Here is a 20,804-nt window from a genome sequence, read left to right as displayed (position 1 = left end):
CTCCCTCTTTGCAAGCCTTCTTTAGAATGAGCGCAGCAAATTAACAAACACATTTCAGGAGGGGAGGGGGAGGCAATCCCACACAGAAAAGCCTGTAGGAAACTAGAAAACTTGGATAAAACAGGTGAGTATGGGTTTATGATACAGCTTTGGTGTACAATTGTTTTCATTTAGTCTTTTGTCAAAGTATTGAGCAGCACCTCTCATTATTGGAGCCATACCATTAAAATTACGGTATTGTTTTAATGACTAGAGAAGCATTTCACAATCAGGGTTGAGTCAGAGTCTGAAAAGACTATAAAGGCTAGCCCCAGCCCCACAGTTCTCACTTCTGCTGGGTTATTTTAGTTGTTCTGGATTTTGTGACTTGGGTAAGTATAATATATTATGCAATTAAAATCTTTCATGTTAATTTAACATGTTCTTCTTGAAGTGAGTTGTAGCTGCTATATATAGAAAAGAAAAAGCCCTTTACCTGTATGACGGCAGGTAAGTATTACTTATTCAGTGCTATCCAGTTTAGTAGAGGTAATTACCAGCCAGCTGCAAAAAATATCAAAAACCTACATTTCTACAAGCTATTTCAGCTGTATGAGGAGACTTATATTTTTAGCTGTTGATAACTGCTGTGCTAATATAATCATTTCTAATTCATAAGTAAACATCTTTTATACCTTACCAACTATGTCCCCACTGAACTCTTAATATATGGAATGAAATAGATCACGGATTTTTCCCCTTCATATATTCAAATGGAAGGCCTTATGATTTGTATACTTTATTTTCACAGATATTCTTTAATAATATCTATATAGAAATATGGAAAACTTGGTCAAAGACAACCTTTTAAAATATTTCACCGAGTATGCTTTGAAGGAGGGTAGTATGAGCGCACTGTCCATTGGTGGATTAAAAAGCTTGCTTCAAAATCAATTTGCAGAATATTTGAAGGTAAGTGTGCTCCCAATATTATCAGCTGTGCTCCATATGGAGCAGGTGAGAAAATCTTCACAGAGGTCAGGATTCCGCAAGCACCCTGTTATATTCCAATGGTGTCTCATTGTGTTTAGCAATAATCATTACCTAAAGGTCACATCCATGAGCAATTACTTCCAATGTGAGCAAGGAGCTCACCACCAGACTATAAATGAGAAAACCTCTTTATGTAATTTATAAGATTTTCTGTAGGAAAATGCCACATCTGGATTCAAGGAGACATTATCAATTTCAGCTGGAGAAATGTCTACATGACACCATTGGAAGGTTTCAAGTTTCGAGAAATGACTGGCACTGGATTCTGATTTCAGTACAACTCTGTATAGTTTCCTTTGGTGGACAAAAAACTATTTGAATCAGTATCTGCAGAGGCCTGAATTCACCTAGGTCTCAGTGGAAATCCCAGTACTTTATGAACAAGAGTGCAGTTTGGCTGAACTCACTAAAATATGTTAGTTAGAAAAAAATATTTTACAATTTCTGGTGGAAACAATTTTGCTTGAAGAAAATCTCATAAAACACATAAAAAGTATTTCCTTTCAAACAGCAATCGCTACATTTAGTTGTAATTTATTTAATATTAAAAGTGAATAGGCAATGCATGATTGAAAGCCCAAAAGGATGCTTTATTACTGAAGCATTTTGATATAATTTGTACTTGATTCAGCACTGGAAAAAAAATATCCACAGATTTACCTGATCGTTTTTTGTTTTACCAAAGTCTGATTGAGGTTTTCTATTTGCAATTTAGATATTCACTATTTTCTAGCATTTGCTATTTGCAGAAATGTGCAAGTTGGTTGATACTGAAATAGATGGATATAAAGTGAAAGAGAATATAATACAACATGTACTTTATTTTCTGCTTCAATGTAAAGTGAAAAGATCAACAGGAAGGTTGACATCACTATCACAATGAGGTTTCAATTATTTCATAAACCCGTCTAATAACCAAGAATGATTTCAGAATACCCCTTACACTAAAACACCACATGCATTTTCATTACACACTGAACTGAAAGGTGTTGATGCTTTTAGTGAGATTTAATATGCTGGAAGTTTTGCAACCAACGGACAGATGCAGTAGTCTACAAACAGGAAAACTGAGCTCTCTCAGTGGCTAATGTGAAGTCCAGTGAAGTAAATGGGGGCTTTTCAACTGATATCAGGAAGCTTTGGGTCATATCCTCACAAATCATTATGCAGTATATGATTCACTTCTGATGGTGACTATTGTAGCTCAGCAAGCTTGTGAGCTGCTTTTTCACCCATTTTTTCTCATTTCCATGATATAATTAGGACTAAATTTACCTATGTCGCACAAAACCTACTCAAAAAGAAGCCTTAGTGAGACGGTTTGTTTGAAAATCTTGTGCATGTTTGTTTGTAATAGTTCCACTAGCTCTTCCAGGTGGGGATATTTGAATAGTAGGACAGAGAATTTTAACTGTTTCATAGGACTGCTCTTATTTTCTTATAGTAGCATTCATAACTACAGGACCAGGAGATCAAAAGTTTATTTATGGATCATGTTGTTCAAAGTACTGATATGTCTTTGTTCCTAACATGAGCTGCTTGTGGAGCTCTAGTTTAGTCAGTAAAATAATCACCCTATGCTGATAGATACCATGTTAGCAGCAACATCTTCCTAGTAATGTTAATTGTGAGCTTGCTTTGTAGAAATATTTCTTACCAAGTAGCTCCTGTAAGCAATTGATTTTTTTTTACTTATTAATTTCTTTCTTTCATTTCTTTTCTTATTAAAATAACAGGGGGCATTCTCTCTTGATAACATTATTAAATCATTTGACACAAATAAAGATGGCAAAGTCACCTTTGATGAATTTGTGGCCCTTATAACAAGGATAACTACTTCAGGCCACTGAGGCATCAGCAAGTAAGAGGAAGACAATCATATACCACCAAAAGAAGCAGACAAAAAACCCTGAGTTCTTACAAAGTATCTATATTTAAAACCACAGATCTACTTCTTGTGATAACCTAACCAGCAAAAAATAAAGATTTCTTTACCATAAAAAGGATTGGTTTCCTTGCCCTTCATTTTTTGCATACTGAGTATTAATGTTCTTTAGCAAGTCAGAATTCCCAGTTAGGTCAAAATTAATGTACTTTTTAAATTTTATATTACAAAAACATTTTGTAAGAAACTGGCTTTCTACAGATCAGATTTTGTGAAGTAGTATCTTGTAAAACAATCTAAATCCAAGTTCTTGGAAAAAATGTGTGGCAACTAGTCATGGGAATTAACTATTTAAAAAGTTAAAAAGTTACAGAAATGGCTAACTTTAACTAGTTAAATTTTTCAGCTGTCAACTTTTAACTTATCTAGTTAAAAAAAAGGTTAACTTTAACTTTTTTGAAAGTATAAAAGTTTTTTTTTTTTTAATTAAATTCGGCTTTCCCAGAGTTTTTCCTGACACAGCCACTCTCTAGGACTTACGTGGAACGATATTTCTTTATTGAAACTCAAGGACTTCTTGTTTGAGAGACAGAGAGTAGTGCACCTTCCTATGAGATATGATCTCTTAAGAATTACAAGTCCCAGAGTTGCTTAGTTCATATTGGCATTTTCTGTGCATTTGCAGAAGTCAACAGGGCAGCCAGTTGGCTGCAGAAGAGGGAACAAGCACAAGCAAGCAGAGACATTGATCCCAGTAAGAGTGGGAGCAAGTAGTGAGGGTGAAGCAGATAATGATTTTTTTTTTAATTTTAATGAAGATCAGAACCAGCGGCCCAGGGCCCAAGAAGTTGAGCATTATTTCTCATGTGTGAGAAACTTATCTGAGATGTCACCTACTATGAAAAAACTATTCATCCGTTATAACACAAGCATTCCCTCATCTGCCCATTTACAGCGATTGTTCAGTAGCAGGGGCTTAGTTTTCCAAGACACAAAAGGAAAATTGTCAGATGTAAATTTTGAAATGCAGCTTTTGGTGAAGTTCAATAAGCATGTTTAAACAGTTTCTGCTAAGCAACTGAACATTCTTTTTGTCATTTAAACTGATTTTCTCATTTCAGTCTAATTTTAATTTTCAGACACATGTATTATTTCTAATTCAGATGTATTTCTTACCCTTTTGTTACCTTTTGCACAATAAAAATTGTAACAGAGGTTTTCCGTGGAAACAGCTTTCATTTGTCATTTTGTTATGAACATCTCCTTTCTGTTATTCTGGTATACCTATATGATGCATTGACTTTAAAAAGTACGTCACATGGAGAGGGTGAGAAGGATCTAACATTACATAGGTATTGGTAAATTGTTATTCTGAAAACTGTATGACAAGTATAACATTGTTTTCAGGTAAAGCAGGGTGAGTTCTGAGTCAATTAGTGTGCTTCTGTGGGCTTACGGAAAAGAAACCCGCTCGTTGCATTTGAAAATGAAAAATGATGCTAAGAGGCAATTCACCATGTTTCATGCATTGCTCACAACTCAACTTACTTTTTAACTAGTTGAAAGTGGAAATCTTTAACTTAACTCAAGTTAATTTTAAAGGCTGCTAACTTTTAACTTGAACCAGTTACACTTTTCATAAACCTTTCCCATGACTGGTAGCAACATACATTAAGTGTGGATTAATGGCTTTCCCAGGCTTAATCAAAGTAATTAAACTATGGTTTTGGGCCATCCCCAAGTGGGGAGGCTGTGCAAGCAGCTGCATCAGGGTCCCAGGCCAGCTGTGGCAGGCAGCAGCTACACTGAGGTCCATGGAGCCCTGGCCCAGCTTACTGCCAGTGGTGGGTGCACCCCATCTTGTTTCCTTCCGCCCACCCCAAGGCACAATGAAATGGGACAGGGCTCCGTGGTCCCTAGTGTAGCTGCTTGCAGCCTCCACAATGCCTGCCACAGCCAACCCAGTTTCCATAGACCACTGTTTCCCAACCAGCGTGGTGCGGCACAAAAGTGTGCCGTCAGAGATGAACAGGTGTGCCGCGGAATTTTGCCATGGCAATGAGCTACAATATGTATGAGGATGGGGAATGCCTTAGCAGGTGTGCTGCGGAAAATTTTTATTAATGTAAGTGTGCCTTGGGCTATTAAAGGTTGGGAAACACTGCCATAGACAGCGGCAGAGGCATGCCCAGAGCCTGAGCCTGGACCAGATGAGGCAGGCAGCCAGGAGGCTGCAAGCAGCTGCACTGGGGTCCACGGAGCCCTGGCCCAACTTGTTACTGGAAGCAGGTGCACATGTGCAACCTTGGATGCCAATGCAGCTATTTGCAGCCTCCCTGCCTCCTACTATGAGCAGCCAGCACCCACCTCCAGCCCCCTGTACTCCAAGATTACAGGGGTTCCCACCCTTTTCTCTGCTTGCAAATAGGTTTTTTTGTTTGTGTTTTTTGCCATCATATTTTGCAGAGCCTGCCCAATTTCTCATTTTCCATGAGGTGCCTAGGGATTGTAAAACAAGGGTCTTTTTCTCCCATGCCAATTGGGGGAGAAAGAAACCTCATCTTGCATTCAAGTATATATGGTAAATTCTTCTAGAACATAAATTATACAGGAACATTTACAATAATATGGGGATCACATTTATCTTAGTTTGATAGAATCAAGTTTTTACATACAAAGTCATGCTACACTTTGTTTTTTGATTCAAAGTACAAACAGTTTTCCATCTACAGTATCCAGGTTTCCCTCAATTTATGCGGTACAAGCATTCCCGGAGAACGGTGCATAAATCAAATCTGCATAAAGCAAACCCACTTTATAATGTAACAAAGAGATAGGTTCCTATGGCGATGGGGGAGGGAGGGAGGGAGGAAGCAAGGCTGCGCCTAGAGAAGGGGCAGGGGAGGGCTGCCACTCCCGAGGCTGCAGAAGGCAGCAAAGCAGAGAGGAGGCCAGAGTGGCACTCACCCCAACCGCACCTGCAGCAGCCCTGGAAGCAGCCGGTGCCGGTTGCCTGCAGCTGCTGGGCTGCACCGTGCTCCGCCTGTCCCCACTCACCGCTGCTCCTGGGCTGCACCGTGTCCTGGTGCAGGTTGCTGGTGTCAGCTGCTCCTGGCGCTGCTCCAGCCCGGGCTGGGGTGAGTGCAGACAAATGGAGCCCCAGGAAGCATGGGGCATGGCACTCACCCAGCCTGTGCTGGAGCAGCCCCAGGAGCAGCCGACACCAGCTGCCTGCCCTAGGGCATGGCACAGCCCAGAAGCAGAGGTGAGTGGGGAGAAGTGGAGCCCAGGCGTGGGGGGGACAGGTGGAGCACGGTGCAACCCAGAGGCTGTAGGCCGCTGGAGCCAGCCGCTCCCGGGGCTGCTGCAGCCAGGGCTGGGGTGAACACTGTGCCACGTGCCACCTGGGGCCCCACTTGTCTGCACTCACCCCAGCCCTTGCTGGAGCAGCCCCGGTAGCAGCTGACACCAGCTGCCTGCACCACGGCACTATGCAGCCCAGGAGCTGGGGTGAGCCCAGGCACAGGGGGACAGGTGGAGCATGGTGCAGCCCAGCAGCCGCAGGCGGCAGGCACTGGCTGCTCCCAGGGCCACTGCAGCTGGGCCTGGGGTGAGTGAGGTCACAGCCCTTTCCTCTCCCCCCACAGACTTACCTGCTTGGGCGGGGGGGGGGGGGCACGCACCTATGCTGATCGCATAAGAGTGAATTTGCATATAAAGAACCCGCATAAATCAAGAGAAATCTGTATGTGACTGTATACCAGGGGTCTTTTCTACATGTAACCCAAAAATATTTTTAAAAAGTAATAACTGGAGTGGACTTACGCTCCCTTTCCTGCTTATCTAAAACTATAGCTGCTGCTGAAGACTGGTCTCCATAGGTAGACCTCTGATCTTGAAAGAGATAAAGAGCTGCAAAATAGAAGTGACCAGAAGCCCCAGCGGATAGCAAAATTCTTTTAAGAAAGGTTTCCTTCATTTGCGGAACCATTAAAAAGAACTTTAAAAAGGAGAGATGATCTTTAACACCTGTGAAGTGAAGAACAATAGACCACTGACTCCCTCAACTACCTGAAGAGTAACACCAGACCAGTTGCGCTGAGGTGAAGAAGCAGGGTGCTTCTCTACAGCAAAAAAGTCTGCTTCTCCACTTAATACATGCACCCTGATTTTGGGGGGAAAAGATGCGTTCTCTATTTAAGAATGGCAGCTAACACTGCATCTCACCATCTATATTTCTCTGTTGACTGACAGATTTGCAGCTGGGTCAACTGTGGGAGGCCATTCACACAAGTCTGGAAAGGGGCTCAAATTCATGTCTCCAGGTGCATCAACCATACTGCCAATTGCTTTTACAGACAGAATCTTCTCATCCAAATTCTTTGGTGCCTGTTTAGTACAACTACTGTAAGTTATATTTTAAACACTAAATTAAAAAGAACATTACTTAAATTACAAACTCAATAGTCAGTAAAAGGGAAAATTTAAATTATTTATAAAAACTTAATTCCTGAGACTTTATTCCCAAAATTGTGCATATGAAGCTCAGTAATCTTTCATTACACAAGCACATTGTATTTATTTTCCACAAAGGCCTGAAATAACATTTTACAGTTAATCAGACTGAGAGTGTTACAAAGGCAACATCTATTATTACCTCTGCTGGCTTTATGTTCTGCTTTGGGATAGATTATTCCAAGAAAAAAAAAGCATTGTAGATACACTTGGCTGTTTACATCTAGATCCTTAACTGAAGACTTAACAAACAACATTTGCAGCAACTGAGATAGATTTGAGTGAAACGATGTTTGTATTATTCTTACTGTCCTTTACACCTACACAGCAGTCAAGCATTTTAAACACCTGTTGAAACAGAAATTCCTTTGCCAAAATGAAGCTTATAAAAAAAACTCTTCTTTTTAGGAAATCTGCTTCTTACCCTTTAAGATCTATCCTAAAAGGTATTAAGCATGTTTGACTCTCACTGAAGTCGGTGGGAGTTTAGAGCGCTCAACTCTTAGGAAGCTCTCCAATTACACTAATAACGAACACCTGGTATTTTTAAGACAACAAAAAAGCTGACTTCAATGAATGGAGGATGGGCACATACATTTCTTTCAACACAAGACCAATCGTGCAGCACTAGTCTTCTTTCTTGTCCCTACAGACTTATAATAATCTCTGAGGGGCTGTGCTTGGGTCCCTAAAGGATAACAAGTTACTGCTGCAATTAAAAGCATTTTAAAAGATTTTACTCACCTTATTGAGAGAAAAATAATGAAAAGTAATGAAACTGAGAGGAAGGATGGTTCAGTGATTCAAGGTGCTAGACTACAACTTGGGAAACCCGTGTTCAAACCTCTGTTCCATCACAGCTGGCTTGGGTGACTCAGTGAGAGTCTCTTAGGTCCAGCTCTTCAAAGGTGTTAGGTGCCCAGCTGTATTAATATGTGAGTTAGGCCCAAATACTCAAAGGGAATCTAGATGCTTTACTATTTCTGTACCCCTGTTCTGCCACTGCAAAATAAGGATGATAATACTTTTCTATAGCAGTGCTATGAGGATTAATGCATCATAAGGCTCAGCAGTACTATGGCAATTTAAGTACCTGAAGGTACTATGGCACTAAGGTACTGTGGCAATTTAAGTACCTAAAATGGAAATTGGTGCCCATTGTGTATTAGAAACCCCTCTACTACTTTATGTAGGTCAGTTGTTTTCAACCTTTTTTCATTTGCAGACCCCTAAAAAATTTCAAATGGAGGTGTGACCCTTTTTGGATTGTAAGTGTGGGCATTCACATACTTTTGATTGATCATAGACATCTTTTGCACACTCCTTAGACATAGCCTGCAGAGCCTCAGGGGTCCACAGACCACAAGTTAAAAACCAATAACGTAGGTGGCATTTCTTGGAAAAATATTATTTTCTCAGTGGTTAGTCTCCTTTTGGCCGAATATAAAAGTAAGTTCAAATCCCATGTTTTTATTTCAACTCCAACTACATTTAAGATCCTGCAAACACTTATGTACTTAACCATCTTTCTGCAGTTTAGTAACCACACTGCATTACATGTGATTAAGTGTTTGCAGGACTGGGTCCTGTGCTAATTTTCTTTTTTTTCTGTTACAAAGTAGGAGAAACGTCTGAGTTTGACCAAATTATTTACACTGTTTATGGGAAAAATAGGCAGAAGAAAATGAAATTTTAAATGGTGTTAAAAGTGTCACCCACCTACGGGAAACCTGTTTTGGTCCCAATATTTACGAATAATGTGCATGTTTTATTCCCTGAATATATCATATTTTAAATAATAGAGAATAAAGTTTTAAAACTAAACTAAACTATTTTGAATCTAGTCCTAGAAGGAACCATTTTTATATTAGATTAGAGACTAAGATCACCATACAAAAATTGCTCAAAACCCTTAAAATCTCAGTTTAAAATCTGATTTAATAATGAGATGGAGATAACAACAACAAAAACTTTTGACTGTCAGGTACAAATTCAGGCCTAGCACCCAGTGTAATTATTTATGGTCACTGTAAGGGCATTGCATAGAACATATGCAGAAATCAGTGTAGAATTTGTCCCTACATTATTTATAATATGATAATCATATACATAATATGACTATGAACCTACACTTTTACCATGTCTTAACTCAGGCAAGGTAACTCAGTATTATTACTCTCAATATCATGACCAAAACACTTCAGAAAATAGAGGTAAAAAGATTAAATAATATGCCACTCAAACGACCTGATCAACAGGACTGGAATTAGAAATCAAAAGTTTCTGGGTCTCTAAGATTCCCTCTCCAAAATCCATTGTGTATTAAACATAGACAGGGCCAGGCCACAAAACCTGGCCCTGGAATTCTAACAGTGTAAAATACCTGATCTGGTAAAGACAGCTTGAGAGCAGCAGACCTGTGTTTTTATTTTTAGCTCTGCCATTAACTTATTGTATAACACCAAGTGATCAGAACTCCATACACCACAGTCCCCTGTATTCGGACAACATTTATTCTTGATTGTTCAGCATATCAAGATCTACAGCTATAAAATGCTACATAGGAGTTAGCTGTTTTCATTCTGTGACGTAAGTCTTTAAACTTAAATCCAAAGTTAAAGCAAGGATGCATAAAGCATAACTATTAACTGGAACAAAGAACTCAAATATCAATTAAATTTTAAAATCCCACCAATGCAGAATGTGACCCTAGATATCTCTATACAAATATAGGTATATATTATAAACTATGCCACTAATTTTTCCTTACATGACTCAATGCTTTACTTACCAGATTCTGTGCTATCCTTTTTTCTTATAATTTTGCTTAGGACAAGCCCTTTAGCCCAGTTTTGCATTATTTGATTCATAAGAACAAGAAAGCTTTGTATAAAAAAGTGATTGAGTGCTTTCACAACATTTCAAAAGTGAGTGCATTAGGGTTCCAAATAGCAGACACCTGCATGCTAACGCAAAGTACGTGGATAATCCTATGGGACTCCTCATGTGCATTAAATTACTCAGTGTGTTTGTAGGGCTGAGTAACAGTTTTGTAATTGTGCTGCAGTATATAACCAAATGAACAAGAACAATAGCCAAACTGATACAGATCAGCAAGTGTCAGACACTCCCTTATATTTTAAGCAATATATTATTAAAAAAAGTCAAGTCACAACATTTACCCCACTTAGTGTTAGGAATTAAAAACAAAAAGCTCAAAAAGAAAACCTGTACAGAAACTGTTTATCAAAATGAATAACTTCTGATCATTTTCCTACTAAGCTTATTTGTGCCATTTTAGTTGAGGGCACAACCATATTGTGCTAATTTTCATTATTTTAAGCACAAGTATTGCAATATTTAATGTTTTTCTTAAAGACCTAGTTCCCAATTATATGAGAATCTTAGCTTTCATTTTGTTTTAAATAACTTGTTAGTCTTCAAAATAGCACTAGAGAAAAGTTGAAAGCAAGGACTGTTAGAGGCTAAAAAAAAAAGTAAACAAGAAAAGCCAAATGTATTCCTTTTTTCTAAATCTTCATGAAAACTAATCTCAAGATTTTTGACTGGCTGCTGACCAAAGCATTTTGATCATTCAGGGTTGTGAATACTGCATTTGATAAGCACTGTAGGACATTCCAGGTTCTACAAATGCTTCCAAGAACCCTTGATTGGGGTCAGCAACCTCTTGCCAACAGGCCAGGTCCAGCCCTTGGAAAAAAATTTTCAGAGGCAGAAAAGGATCTTGGAGTCACTAGTGATTCCAAGATGAACATGAGCCACCAACGTGGAGACGCGGTCAGGAAGGCTAACCACACCTTGTCATGCATCCATAGATGCATCACGAGCAGGTCCAAGGAGGTGATCCTCCCCCTCTATGCGACATTGGTCAGGCCGCAGTTGGAGTACTGCATCCAGTTCTGGGCACCGCACTTCAGGAGGGATGTGGATAGCACAGAGAGGGTCCACAGGAGGGCCACTCACATGATCAGGGGGCAACAGGATAGGCCCTTTGAGGAGAGACTACAGGACCTGAACCTGTTCAGCCTCCACAAAAGAAGGCTGAGAGGGGATCTGGTGGCCACCTACAAACTTGCCAAGGGGGACCAACAGGCAATGGGAGAGTCCCTGTTACCCCGAGCACTACTGTGAGTTACAAGGAATAACGGCCATAAGCTGACAGAGTAGGTTCAGGCTAGACATCAGGAGGCGCTACTTCACAGTCAGGGTGGCTAGGATCTGGAACCAACTTCCTAGGGAAGTGGTGCTCGCCCCTACCCTGGAGGTCTTCAAAAGGAGGCTAGATAATCACTTAGCCAGGGTCATTTGACTCCAGCATCCTTTCCTGTCCATGGCAGGGTGTCGGACTTGATGACCTGCTTAGGTCCCTTGCGACCCTACCAGCTATGAAATTTTGTATCTGGCCTGCAGATGTGGAGCTTCAGCAGAGGGAACGAGGATCAGCTGTGGGTGCTCCAATGCCACCATGGAGACAAGTGAAGATGGCAGTAGGGTCTTAGCACCTGCCCCCTACCTACCTCCAGCTTGGGGTGTGTCATTCCAGCCTGCAGCCTGAAAAGGTTGCCTACCTCTGCCCTTCACAATCTACATAGTTTAAAATTGCATACTCCTCCGATTTCTTTAAAAAGTCAACAAAAATCTAGCTTCAGTAGCCAGCTGTGCTTTCCTTCCTCTAGGAAGGAACTTTCGAAAGGAAGAGGAGCCAGCACGAAGAAGAGGAACACAAATACTCCAGTCCTGTTTCAGAACCTGAGTCACAGAGAATACCAGCAGATGCTACAGTGTTAACAAGGCGGCCCCTGGGAGCTGGTTGTGGAACATAAAAGCTCCTGTAACAGTTCATATTCCCACCGCCTCACTGGTTGGTCCCTTTTCGCTTGTTATAAATAAAATCCAAAGCTGTTACCACAATGCAGGCTGGGCTAATGTGGACTCCTCAGTTATCAGATTAATATGGCAAGATGTCCAGATGAAACAAGTCAGGGTTCCCTTCACCTAACCTAGAGTTCAGCTGGCAAAGATCAGGTTTCCAGCTGTACAGCTCTGGATTCAGAAATGTGTTCTTCTGTTGCAAAGAATTCCGGGCCACAACAGACCAGCATGTTTTTGACACTATGGATTCCTGTTTGAAATCTCTGAGTTTATCTTGTGAATCATGGAGGTCTTTGCTCACCTGACTGCCAATATAGTGCAGCACCTCGTAACACCCTTAAAAGCATCTCACAAAACCTGGTTGAGAATTACTGGTTTAGAACAACCTTCATTTTATACTCTTTTGGGAGTACACCGATGTTACTGAGAACGTCACATTACAGTTTTTCTTAGGTTCAAAGGAAGAAAGCAGGGCAGTACAGCACCTCAGAAACTACCTGGTTGGGAGAGGCACATGCTTTTCCAGGTGACAGCCTACTTAGATGCTATGAATACTTTTTATGAAGTAGGCTGTTGCCTTTGAAAGCTTATACCTCTCTGAACCAGGTAATCTCCAAGGTGTAACCCTACCCTGCCTTCTGCCTGACTCACATGGCTAACTCCCACTCTTGGATTCAAAGGAGTAAACTCTGAAAAGAGAAATAAAAAAGCTGTCTTACAATACCTCAAATCCTGTTGTAATGTTCAAATGTCTATCTGGTCTCATGTGAGTAAATTTTCAAAGCTGTGAATGGTTTTGTCTGCAAAGTTCATGCCAGTTTCAACAGGAATCATGCAAACAAAACTCTGACAATTTTGACAATTGATCTTCAAGTTTTGACTAATGGTTTTGACTAATTTGAAGGCATATTAGAAGTCCGTTTTAAAAAACTTTGTATTTTGCAAACTGAAGAGATGCCTAATCATTTTCACATTTCAGTACAGAATATAATGTTACAGCAGTAGTAGCTTAACAATCATCTGGTTATTAGAAGATATGAACATAAAATCTGTTGTACTGGGTCAGAACAATGGTCCATCTAGCCCAGTATCTTATCTTCACCAGTGACAACTAGAAGATAAATAAGAGGAAGAGTCTAAGAACCAGGACGTGTAGTGTGATTCATCCTGTGTCAGACATTCCCAGCTATCAACAGTAGGTTACATCCCTAACTATTGTTTAATATCTCCTCATGAATTAACCTTCATTAAGTCATCTATTCCCCTTTAAAATGCAGTTGTATTATTGGCATACATCAAATCTTGTGGGAACAGGTTCTACATGTTAATTACATGTTATGTCAAAAAAAATCCTTTTGTTTGTTTTAAACCTGCTGTCTAATCATTTCATTGCAGGCTCCCTAATGCTTATATTATCAGACTTGATAAAAAATAGTTCTTTATTCACTTTTTTCAAGCAATCTGAATTTTCCATAATTTAATAGACCTTTATCATCTCTCCTCTAGCTTGTCCCTTTTCCAAGATATACAGCCTTTTCAGTCTCATCTGGTACAGAAGCTATTTGTTTCCAAGTCCTCATTTGAAATCTTTGTTTTCTGTTCTGCCCCTAATGATTCCTCACATTTTATTTGCCTTTTGAATGCTACTGAAAATGTTTTTGGTCTGTCTGATGTTTTTAACAAACTCTCCACCAGTAACCCAGTGTGTTCCCTGAGTTTTAATAGCTAATTCAGTGCCCATTACTGAGTGTATGTATCATTCCAGTTATCCCCTCCCCCTGATATATATTACACTGCATTTCTCACAGTTAAATATCACCTACCACTTAACAGGCTACTCACTCAGTTTTCCGAGATTTTTTTATTAATTCCATCTACTATTGAGTGACTTAACATTTATAGTAAAACATTTCTAGATTTTGATTCCTCTTTTTCTTGGTGAGTTTTTTCCCGTTTTCTTGAAATTCCAGATCACCTGTGAAGTTTTCCAATTATGAGACTATCCCATATTCTTTTCAGCATTATAAGGGTTTTCCTTCCAGAATTCTACCTGAGAACACTTAGATGATATCAGGTGTATGAATACAACTTTATATTAGAGAGATAAGGGACTGATTTAAAAAGACCCAGTACCAGTAATACTGAAACCACACATAATTTATGAAATCCATAATATTTTAAAAATCTCAACCTTAAATTTTCAAATATTTTGAGATAGATACCATCAAATTTAGAGCATAGGAAATTGTTCTAATAACTGACTTCATAATGAACACATATATTTGATAAAATATGATACATTTTACACGGGGGGAAAATGAATTCTGCCAGCAGCTTGCTTTATTCTCCATGCTATTTTATTGAACATATTTGTATTTTATAAGAGCTCTGTCCTCCATCTTCTAGCTTCTCTTTACCTTTCTACAGTAAAATAACCATAATGCTTATCTTTTCCTCATAAGATTAATTTGTGGCCACTGCAAATACTACAAAATCATAAAATCAGCACGAACATTTTATTTATTTATTTTTACCAGTGGGAGTAGATGGACAGTATGAAAGAAAATATCTATTGAAACAATAAATATGCTGAATATGGGCAACGGACGTCCTTTCTGCCCCTGGCATATGTTTCAGCTCTAGGTCTTGAACTGGACCCAGGACTGTCAGAGCTGGATCTCACAATGAGCTGATTACTGGACCTGGCCCTGTCAGCCCCAGGTCTGGAACCTGTCGGAGGGGGTAGAATTAGAGGAAGGAGGGGACTCTGGATCCAGACAGAGAAGCTCCTCACCTGATCTGCAGGGCTGGGCTGGGGCAGCTCAGCAAGGCTGCAACTGGGATCAGAGAACCCCAAACATGCAGGTTTGGCCTGGCGGAAGGCACAATGTTTGAGATGCGGCATAAATTTTTCCAATCCCAATCATGCTATTGTTTGAATGTCTGCCGGGGCCTTCATGAACTAAGCAGATACAGTCTTTAATTCAACTAAACATATAGAAAGAAAATCAGTACTTACAACAGGTTTCTTTGTGTTTGTGTCAAATTCTGTAGAATTTGCATCTGGAAAACAAACCAAAAACAAAACAAAAAAAATCAGCACACGCATCACACATTTTCACCATCCCGGATACGCTATACTCATTTTATCAGTTCTGTGGGCTTTTAGGTTCGATTGGGCCTCTAGGGCTGGCCCAATAAAGGAACGGTAACTAAGCTGCAACTTCAAGAGGCATAATGTCGTCAAGACTTGTCCAAATTACACTTCATTCTCCTGTCTCCTCCTGACTCTTGGCAGCAGTAGTTTATTGCTGGCCTAAATTCACATTAAGTTACTATCCCATGAAATAGTTTGGCTTTTCTGGCCAATGAGTGGATGGGGAAAGCCAGCACTCCACCTATTCCCCATCCATCTATACTACCTGCCTTCCTGCTCCACGAGAGTATATTATTTGCTATACCATGCAGTCCTCTGCCCCAGAAATAAGTTCTGGGTTGTTTTCATAAAGGTAAAGGGAAGTGCACATATGCAGTTGAATTAACAGCTTAGCTCCTAGGAAATGATCATGGTAATCTAAATTTATAACAATGTGACTTAAATAACATACAGTTAATGTAAGGAATAAGGCATTCTTCTAAATCAATCAAATAATAGGATATTGAACTCACCTTTCCAGTTTAAACAGTTTCTTGCAAACTCCACAACAGCCAGCTGCATCCCTAAGCAAACTCCTGCCAGAAAGAGAAAAAAATAGTTTCACGAGAGAGAGAGAAGACCATATAATGTTCAGGCTTTAGAATCAGCCTCACACCAGGCTTTAGAATGCCCTTAGTTTCCATGTCCTGATACTCTGTTGTATACATTGTTTGCATATATACAATTTCTTAGGTTTGGGGACTTCAGAAAATTTGAACAATAATAGGAATTTACTACTCACTAATCTCTCACAATGCTAGAACTATGGAATATGCAATTAAATTATTAGGCCCCAGATTTAAAACAAACAAAAAGTATTCCTTTTTTTACCTACCATTCATAATTAACAGGCAGCATTCACTGGTATGAAAAAATGTTTTAGAGGCCTATAATTTAACCATGTTCAAAAGAAAACTGGACAGCTAAGGGGAGAACAAGGGTGATATTGTGGTGGGTATCTGCTATAGACCACTAGACCAGAAAGATGAGGTAGGTGAGGCTTTCTTCAAACAGCCAGCAGAAGTTTCCCAGTCACAGGCCCTGGTTCTCACGGGGGACTTCAATCACCCTGACATCCGCTGGGAGGGCAATACAGCAGTGTGCAGGCAATCCAGGAAGTTTTTGGAGAGTATTGGGGACAACTTCCTGGTGCAAGTGCTGGAGCTGCCAAGTAAGGATCATGTTCTTCTTGACCTGCTGCTTACAAACAGGGAAAAATTGGTGGGGAATGTAAACGAGGATGGCAACTTGGGCAGTAGTGACCACAAGATGATTCAGTTCAGGATCCTGAAGAATGGAAGAAAGGAGAGCAGCAGAGTAAGGACCCTGGCCTTCAGAAAAAGCAGACATCAAGTTGTTCAAGGAACTGATAGGCAGGATCCCCTGGGAGGCCAGTCTGATGGGTAAAACAGGAAGAGCTGACTGTATTTTTAAAAAACCTTACTGAGGATGCAGGAGCAAGCCATCCCGATGTGCAGAAAGACTAGCAAGCATGGCAGAAGACCAGTTTGGCTTAGCAGGGAACTCTTCAATGAGCTAAAACACAAAAAAGCAGCTTAGAAAAAGTGGAAACCTGGACAAATGACTAGGAAGGAGTATAAGAGTATTGTTGGGACATGTAGGGATGAAGTCAGGAAGGCCAAAGTGCAACTGAAGCTGCAGTTAGCAAGGGATGTGAAGGGTAACAAGAAGGGTTTTTATAAGTATGTCAGGAACAAAAGGAAGATCAGAGAAAGTGTCATCCCTTACGGAATGAGGGAAGCAACCTAGTGACAGATGAGGAAAAGGCTGAAGTGCTCAATGCCTTTTTTTTACCTGTCTTCACAGGCAAGGTCAGCTTCCAGTCTAAAGCACCTAGTGACACAGTTTGAGGAGGAGGTGAGCAGCCAACAGCAGTGAAAGAACAGGTTAGGGACTACTAAGAAAAGCTGGATGTGCACAAGTCAATGGGGCTAGACATGATGCACCCGAGAGTGCTGAGGGAGTTGGCTGATGTAACTGCAGTCACTGGCCATTATCTCTGAAAACTTGTGGCAATCAGGAGAAGTTACCAAACAATCGGAAAAAGACAAATATAGTCCATCTTTATGAAAGGGAAGAAGGAGGATCTGGGGATCTACAGACGAGTCAGCCCCACCTTGACTTTAGCAAGGCTTCTGATGCAGTCTCACAACATTCCTGCAAGCAGGCTAAGCAAGTATGGGTTGGATGAATGGACTGTAAGGTGGACAGAAAACTGGCTAGATTGTCAGGCTCAAAGGATAGTAAATCACTGGCTCAATGTCTAGTTGGCAGCTGGTATCAAGTGGAGTACCCCAAGGGTTGGTGCTAAGGCCAGGTTTGCTCAATGTCTTCATCAACAACCTGGAAAATGGGATGGAGTACACTCTCAGCAAGTTTGCAGATAACACCAAGCAGGGAGGAATAGGAGAGATCCTGGAGGGTAGGGCTAGAATTTAGAGTGACCTCTAGAGGTTGGAGGATTGGACCAAAAAAAATCTAATAAGGTTCAATAACGACAAATGCAAAATCCTGCACTTAGGATGGAACAATCCCATATACCAGTACAGGCCGGGGACCGACAGGCTAAGCAGCAGCTCTGCTGAAAAGGACCTCGGGGTTACACTGGACAAGAAGCTGTATATGAGCCAAAAGTGTGTCCTTCTTGTCATGAAGGCTAATGGCATATTGGATTGCATCAGTCTTTCCAGCAGACTGAGGGAAGTGATTATTCTGCTCTATTCAGCACTGGCGACGCCACATCTGAAGTACTGTGTCCAGTTTTGGGCCCCCAACTACAGAAAGGATGTGGACAAATTAGAGAGAGTCCAGTGGAGGGCAACAAATATGGTTAGAGGGCTGGGGCATATGACTTCTGAGGAAAGGCTGAAGGAACTGGGCTTACTTGGACAAGAGAAGACAGGGGATTTATTTAATAACAGTCTTCAACTACCTGAAGTGTGGTTCCAAAGAGGATGGAGCTAGACTGCTCTCAGGGTAGCAGATGACAGAACCAGGAACAATGGTCTCAAGTTGCAGCAAGGGAAGTTTAGGTTTGATATTAGGAAAACCTCTCTCCTAGGAGGGTAGTAAAGCACTGGAGCAGGATACCCAGAAAGGTCATGGAATCTCCACCCTTGGTGGTTTTTAAGACAATGCCTTGGCTGGGATGATTTAATTTGGGATGGTCCTGCTTTGAGCAGGGGGTTGAACCTGATGACCTCCTCAGGTCCCTTTGAACCCTCATTTTCTATTATTTTAATTTCATGCAAGCGAAGCCTACCAGTGGGTATTAAACAGGACAATTAGAGGTATAACCTCCAATTTGGGACAGGTCAGTTTGGACAGATCCTGCAAAAATACATTTTCCTTTACCAGCCATTCTTTACCATTGCAAGATACAGGCCATTGGGCTAGATGGACCTGGGCTAGATGGTAGGGCTGTGCAAAGCTTCGGTAGCCGATTCAATTCAGAGGAGATTCGGCCCGATTCGGGGGCTGAATCTCTGAATCCGAATTGAATTAGGAGACCCATTAAAACGTCCGAATTGAATCAGCAGCCTCCGAAACAATTCGGAGATTCATGTAGTCCCCACTCACCGATGCAGGGAGCTGGACCTGGGCTCCAAGCCGGTAAGTAGGGGGCAGGGAGGCTGGAGTAGGAGGGAGAGGACCACGGGGGGACTGCCACCCAGCCCCAGCCGGCTCCCTCAGCTCCAGGACAGCATGTGGCGCCCTGCCAAACCACACTGCACCCATCTGATGTGACAGCTACCACACGGGGACGGGGGGCGATCCCCACTGCCCCACGCTGCATGGGGGGGGGCTCTGTCACTAGTCCCCAGAGGCCCTGATCGCCGCTGCGGCAGCTGGTGAGTGAGGGGCTTTGTTTTTGGGGTTTTTTAAGTGTCAAGATGCTAGGGCTGGGAGGAGCAGCCGGGGGGTCGGGCCCCACTCGCCCCCACCATGCCCCCGCCACCTGTTCGATTCAGAGGAGATTCGGCCCAATTAAAAAAAACAATCAACTTTACATCATCAACACCCAATTATATTTTCTAAGAGTAATGGTCTTACCTAGAAAAGGCTTTTTCTTTTTTCTTGCCCAAGAGATTGCTTGGAGTTTGCCCTCAGTTCCTCTAAATCCAAATCCTCCTGGGACCAAAATGCCACTGTAACAAAATTCATACATAAAATGACTGAGATGCAGTATAAGACCAAAAGGGAAATCCACGAGTCAGTTAGGAACCCGTCAAGCTAAAACTGAATTGAGCGTGGTGTTATGAGACATACCATATTTTGTATAATCCCAGGGTGCGATGCTGTAAGATCTTTGACAAAAACACACTTTATCAACCTTTTAAAAATCTTGTAATTTTGCAAAATATTTCCATGTTTATAGAACCACCTTGCAAAAAGTGTCACAAAAATACACTAACACATGCACAAAGGCAGACAAACTCTTTGAGTAGAGGCAATATCTTCTATTAGACCAACTAAATAGTTGCAAAAAAGTTGTTCTTTGCAAGCTTTCAGATACACATGCCTTTCACTGGGCAAAAAGAAAAAAAAATTAAAAATAGTGAGAGAAATTAAAAATGGTCAGAAATCTCTCAGGTATGAAAAAGCCAGCCTTTGAAAAGCCGTTCTGCAGGAATGCAAATTTAGAGGAGATGCAGGGAACTAAGGCAGGTTGTTTACCTGGAGGTATCAGATGTCAGACAGGCTGAGGGAGGTCATACACTTGATGTTAAAATTTTAGTCCACATTGTTGAAATTGGCTTTTTTCTTCTTCTTCACATTGTGAAGTTTCCATTTCAAACAGCAAAAAGTGACATCTTCCATATTTTAAGGATCTAGGCTGTAACTGTGTTGGTCTAAGCACAAAGGCAGACAAACTCTTTGGGTAGAGGCAATATATTTTATTAGACCAACTAAATAGTTGCAAAAAGTTTCAAAGACTGGCTTTTTTTATACCTGAGAGACTTCTGACCATCTTTAATTTCTCTCACCATTTTCAATATCTTTTTTTTTTGTCTGATGAACGACTTGTGTACTTGAAAGCTTGGAAAGAACAACTTTTTTCCACTATTTAGTTGGTCAATTTCAATCTTTTTTATAATCTATTTGCTGTTTGATACACACTTAAAATCTAGTATGTTCGTCTATATATAATATATATACAAGAATATATGTATATAGATATTATGAATATGCTACATAATGCTGTCGTGTATTATGCAAAAATATTATTGTATTTATTCACATTCAGTACACCTTGCCCGC

The 20,804-nt window shown here is 40.8% G+C and overlaps 1 protein-coding gene and 1 long non-coding RNA gene across 8 annotated transcripts in view; one reads left to right on the top strand and one right to left on the bottom strand.

Moving 5' to 3' along the window:
* CTPS2 (CTP synthase 2) overlaps window positions 1–20,804 on the bottom strand; it is a 142,820-nt gene that overhangs the window by 88,509 nt on the left and 33,507 nt on the right. For all 6 annotated transcript variants that reach the window (XM_059720897.1, XM_059720900.1, XM_059720899.1 and 3 more), the window contains 3 exons: window positions 19,596–19,690; window positions 15,995–16,057; window positions 15,345–15,388 (listed from right to left, as the gene is read on the bottom strand). In XM_059720897.1, the coding sequence (XP_059576880.1) occupies window positions 15,345–15,388; window positions 15,995–16,057; window positions 19,596–19,690 (202 nt within the window). The remainder of the gene's footprint in view (window positions 1–15,344; window positions 15,389–15,994; window positions 16,058–19,595; window positions 19,691–20,804) is intronic.
* Window positions 91–3,035, top strand: LOC102569470 (uncharacterized). 2 transcript variants are annotated; one of them, XR_009459138.1, is made up of 3 exons: window positions 91–124; window positions 791–951; window positions 2,769–3,035. It is a non-coding gene; the product is annotated as an uncharacterized LOC102569470 (long non-coding RNA). The 2 variants fall into 2 exon arrangements; XR_363243.4 differs by lacking the exon at window positions 91–124 and adding an exon at window positions 325–371.

Source organism: Alligator mississippiensis, chromosome 1, assembly GCF_030867095.1.
Source record: "Alligator mississippiensis isolate rAllMis1 chromosome 1, rAllMis1, whole genome shotgun sequence".
Lineage (NCBI taxonomy): Eukaryota > Metazoa > Chordata > Crocodylia > Alligatoridae > Alligator > Alligator mississippiensis.
The sequence above is the reverse complement of the archived record's forward strand: the minus strand, read 5'-3'. Positions and strand labels throughout refer to the sequence as shown.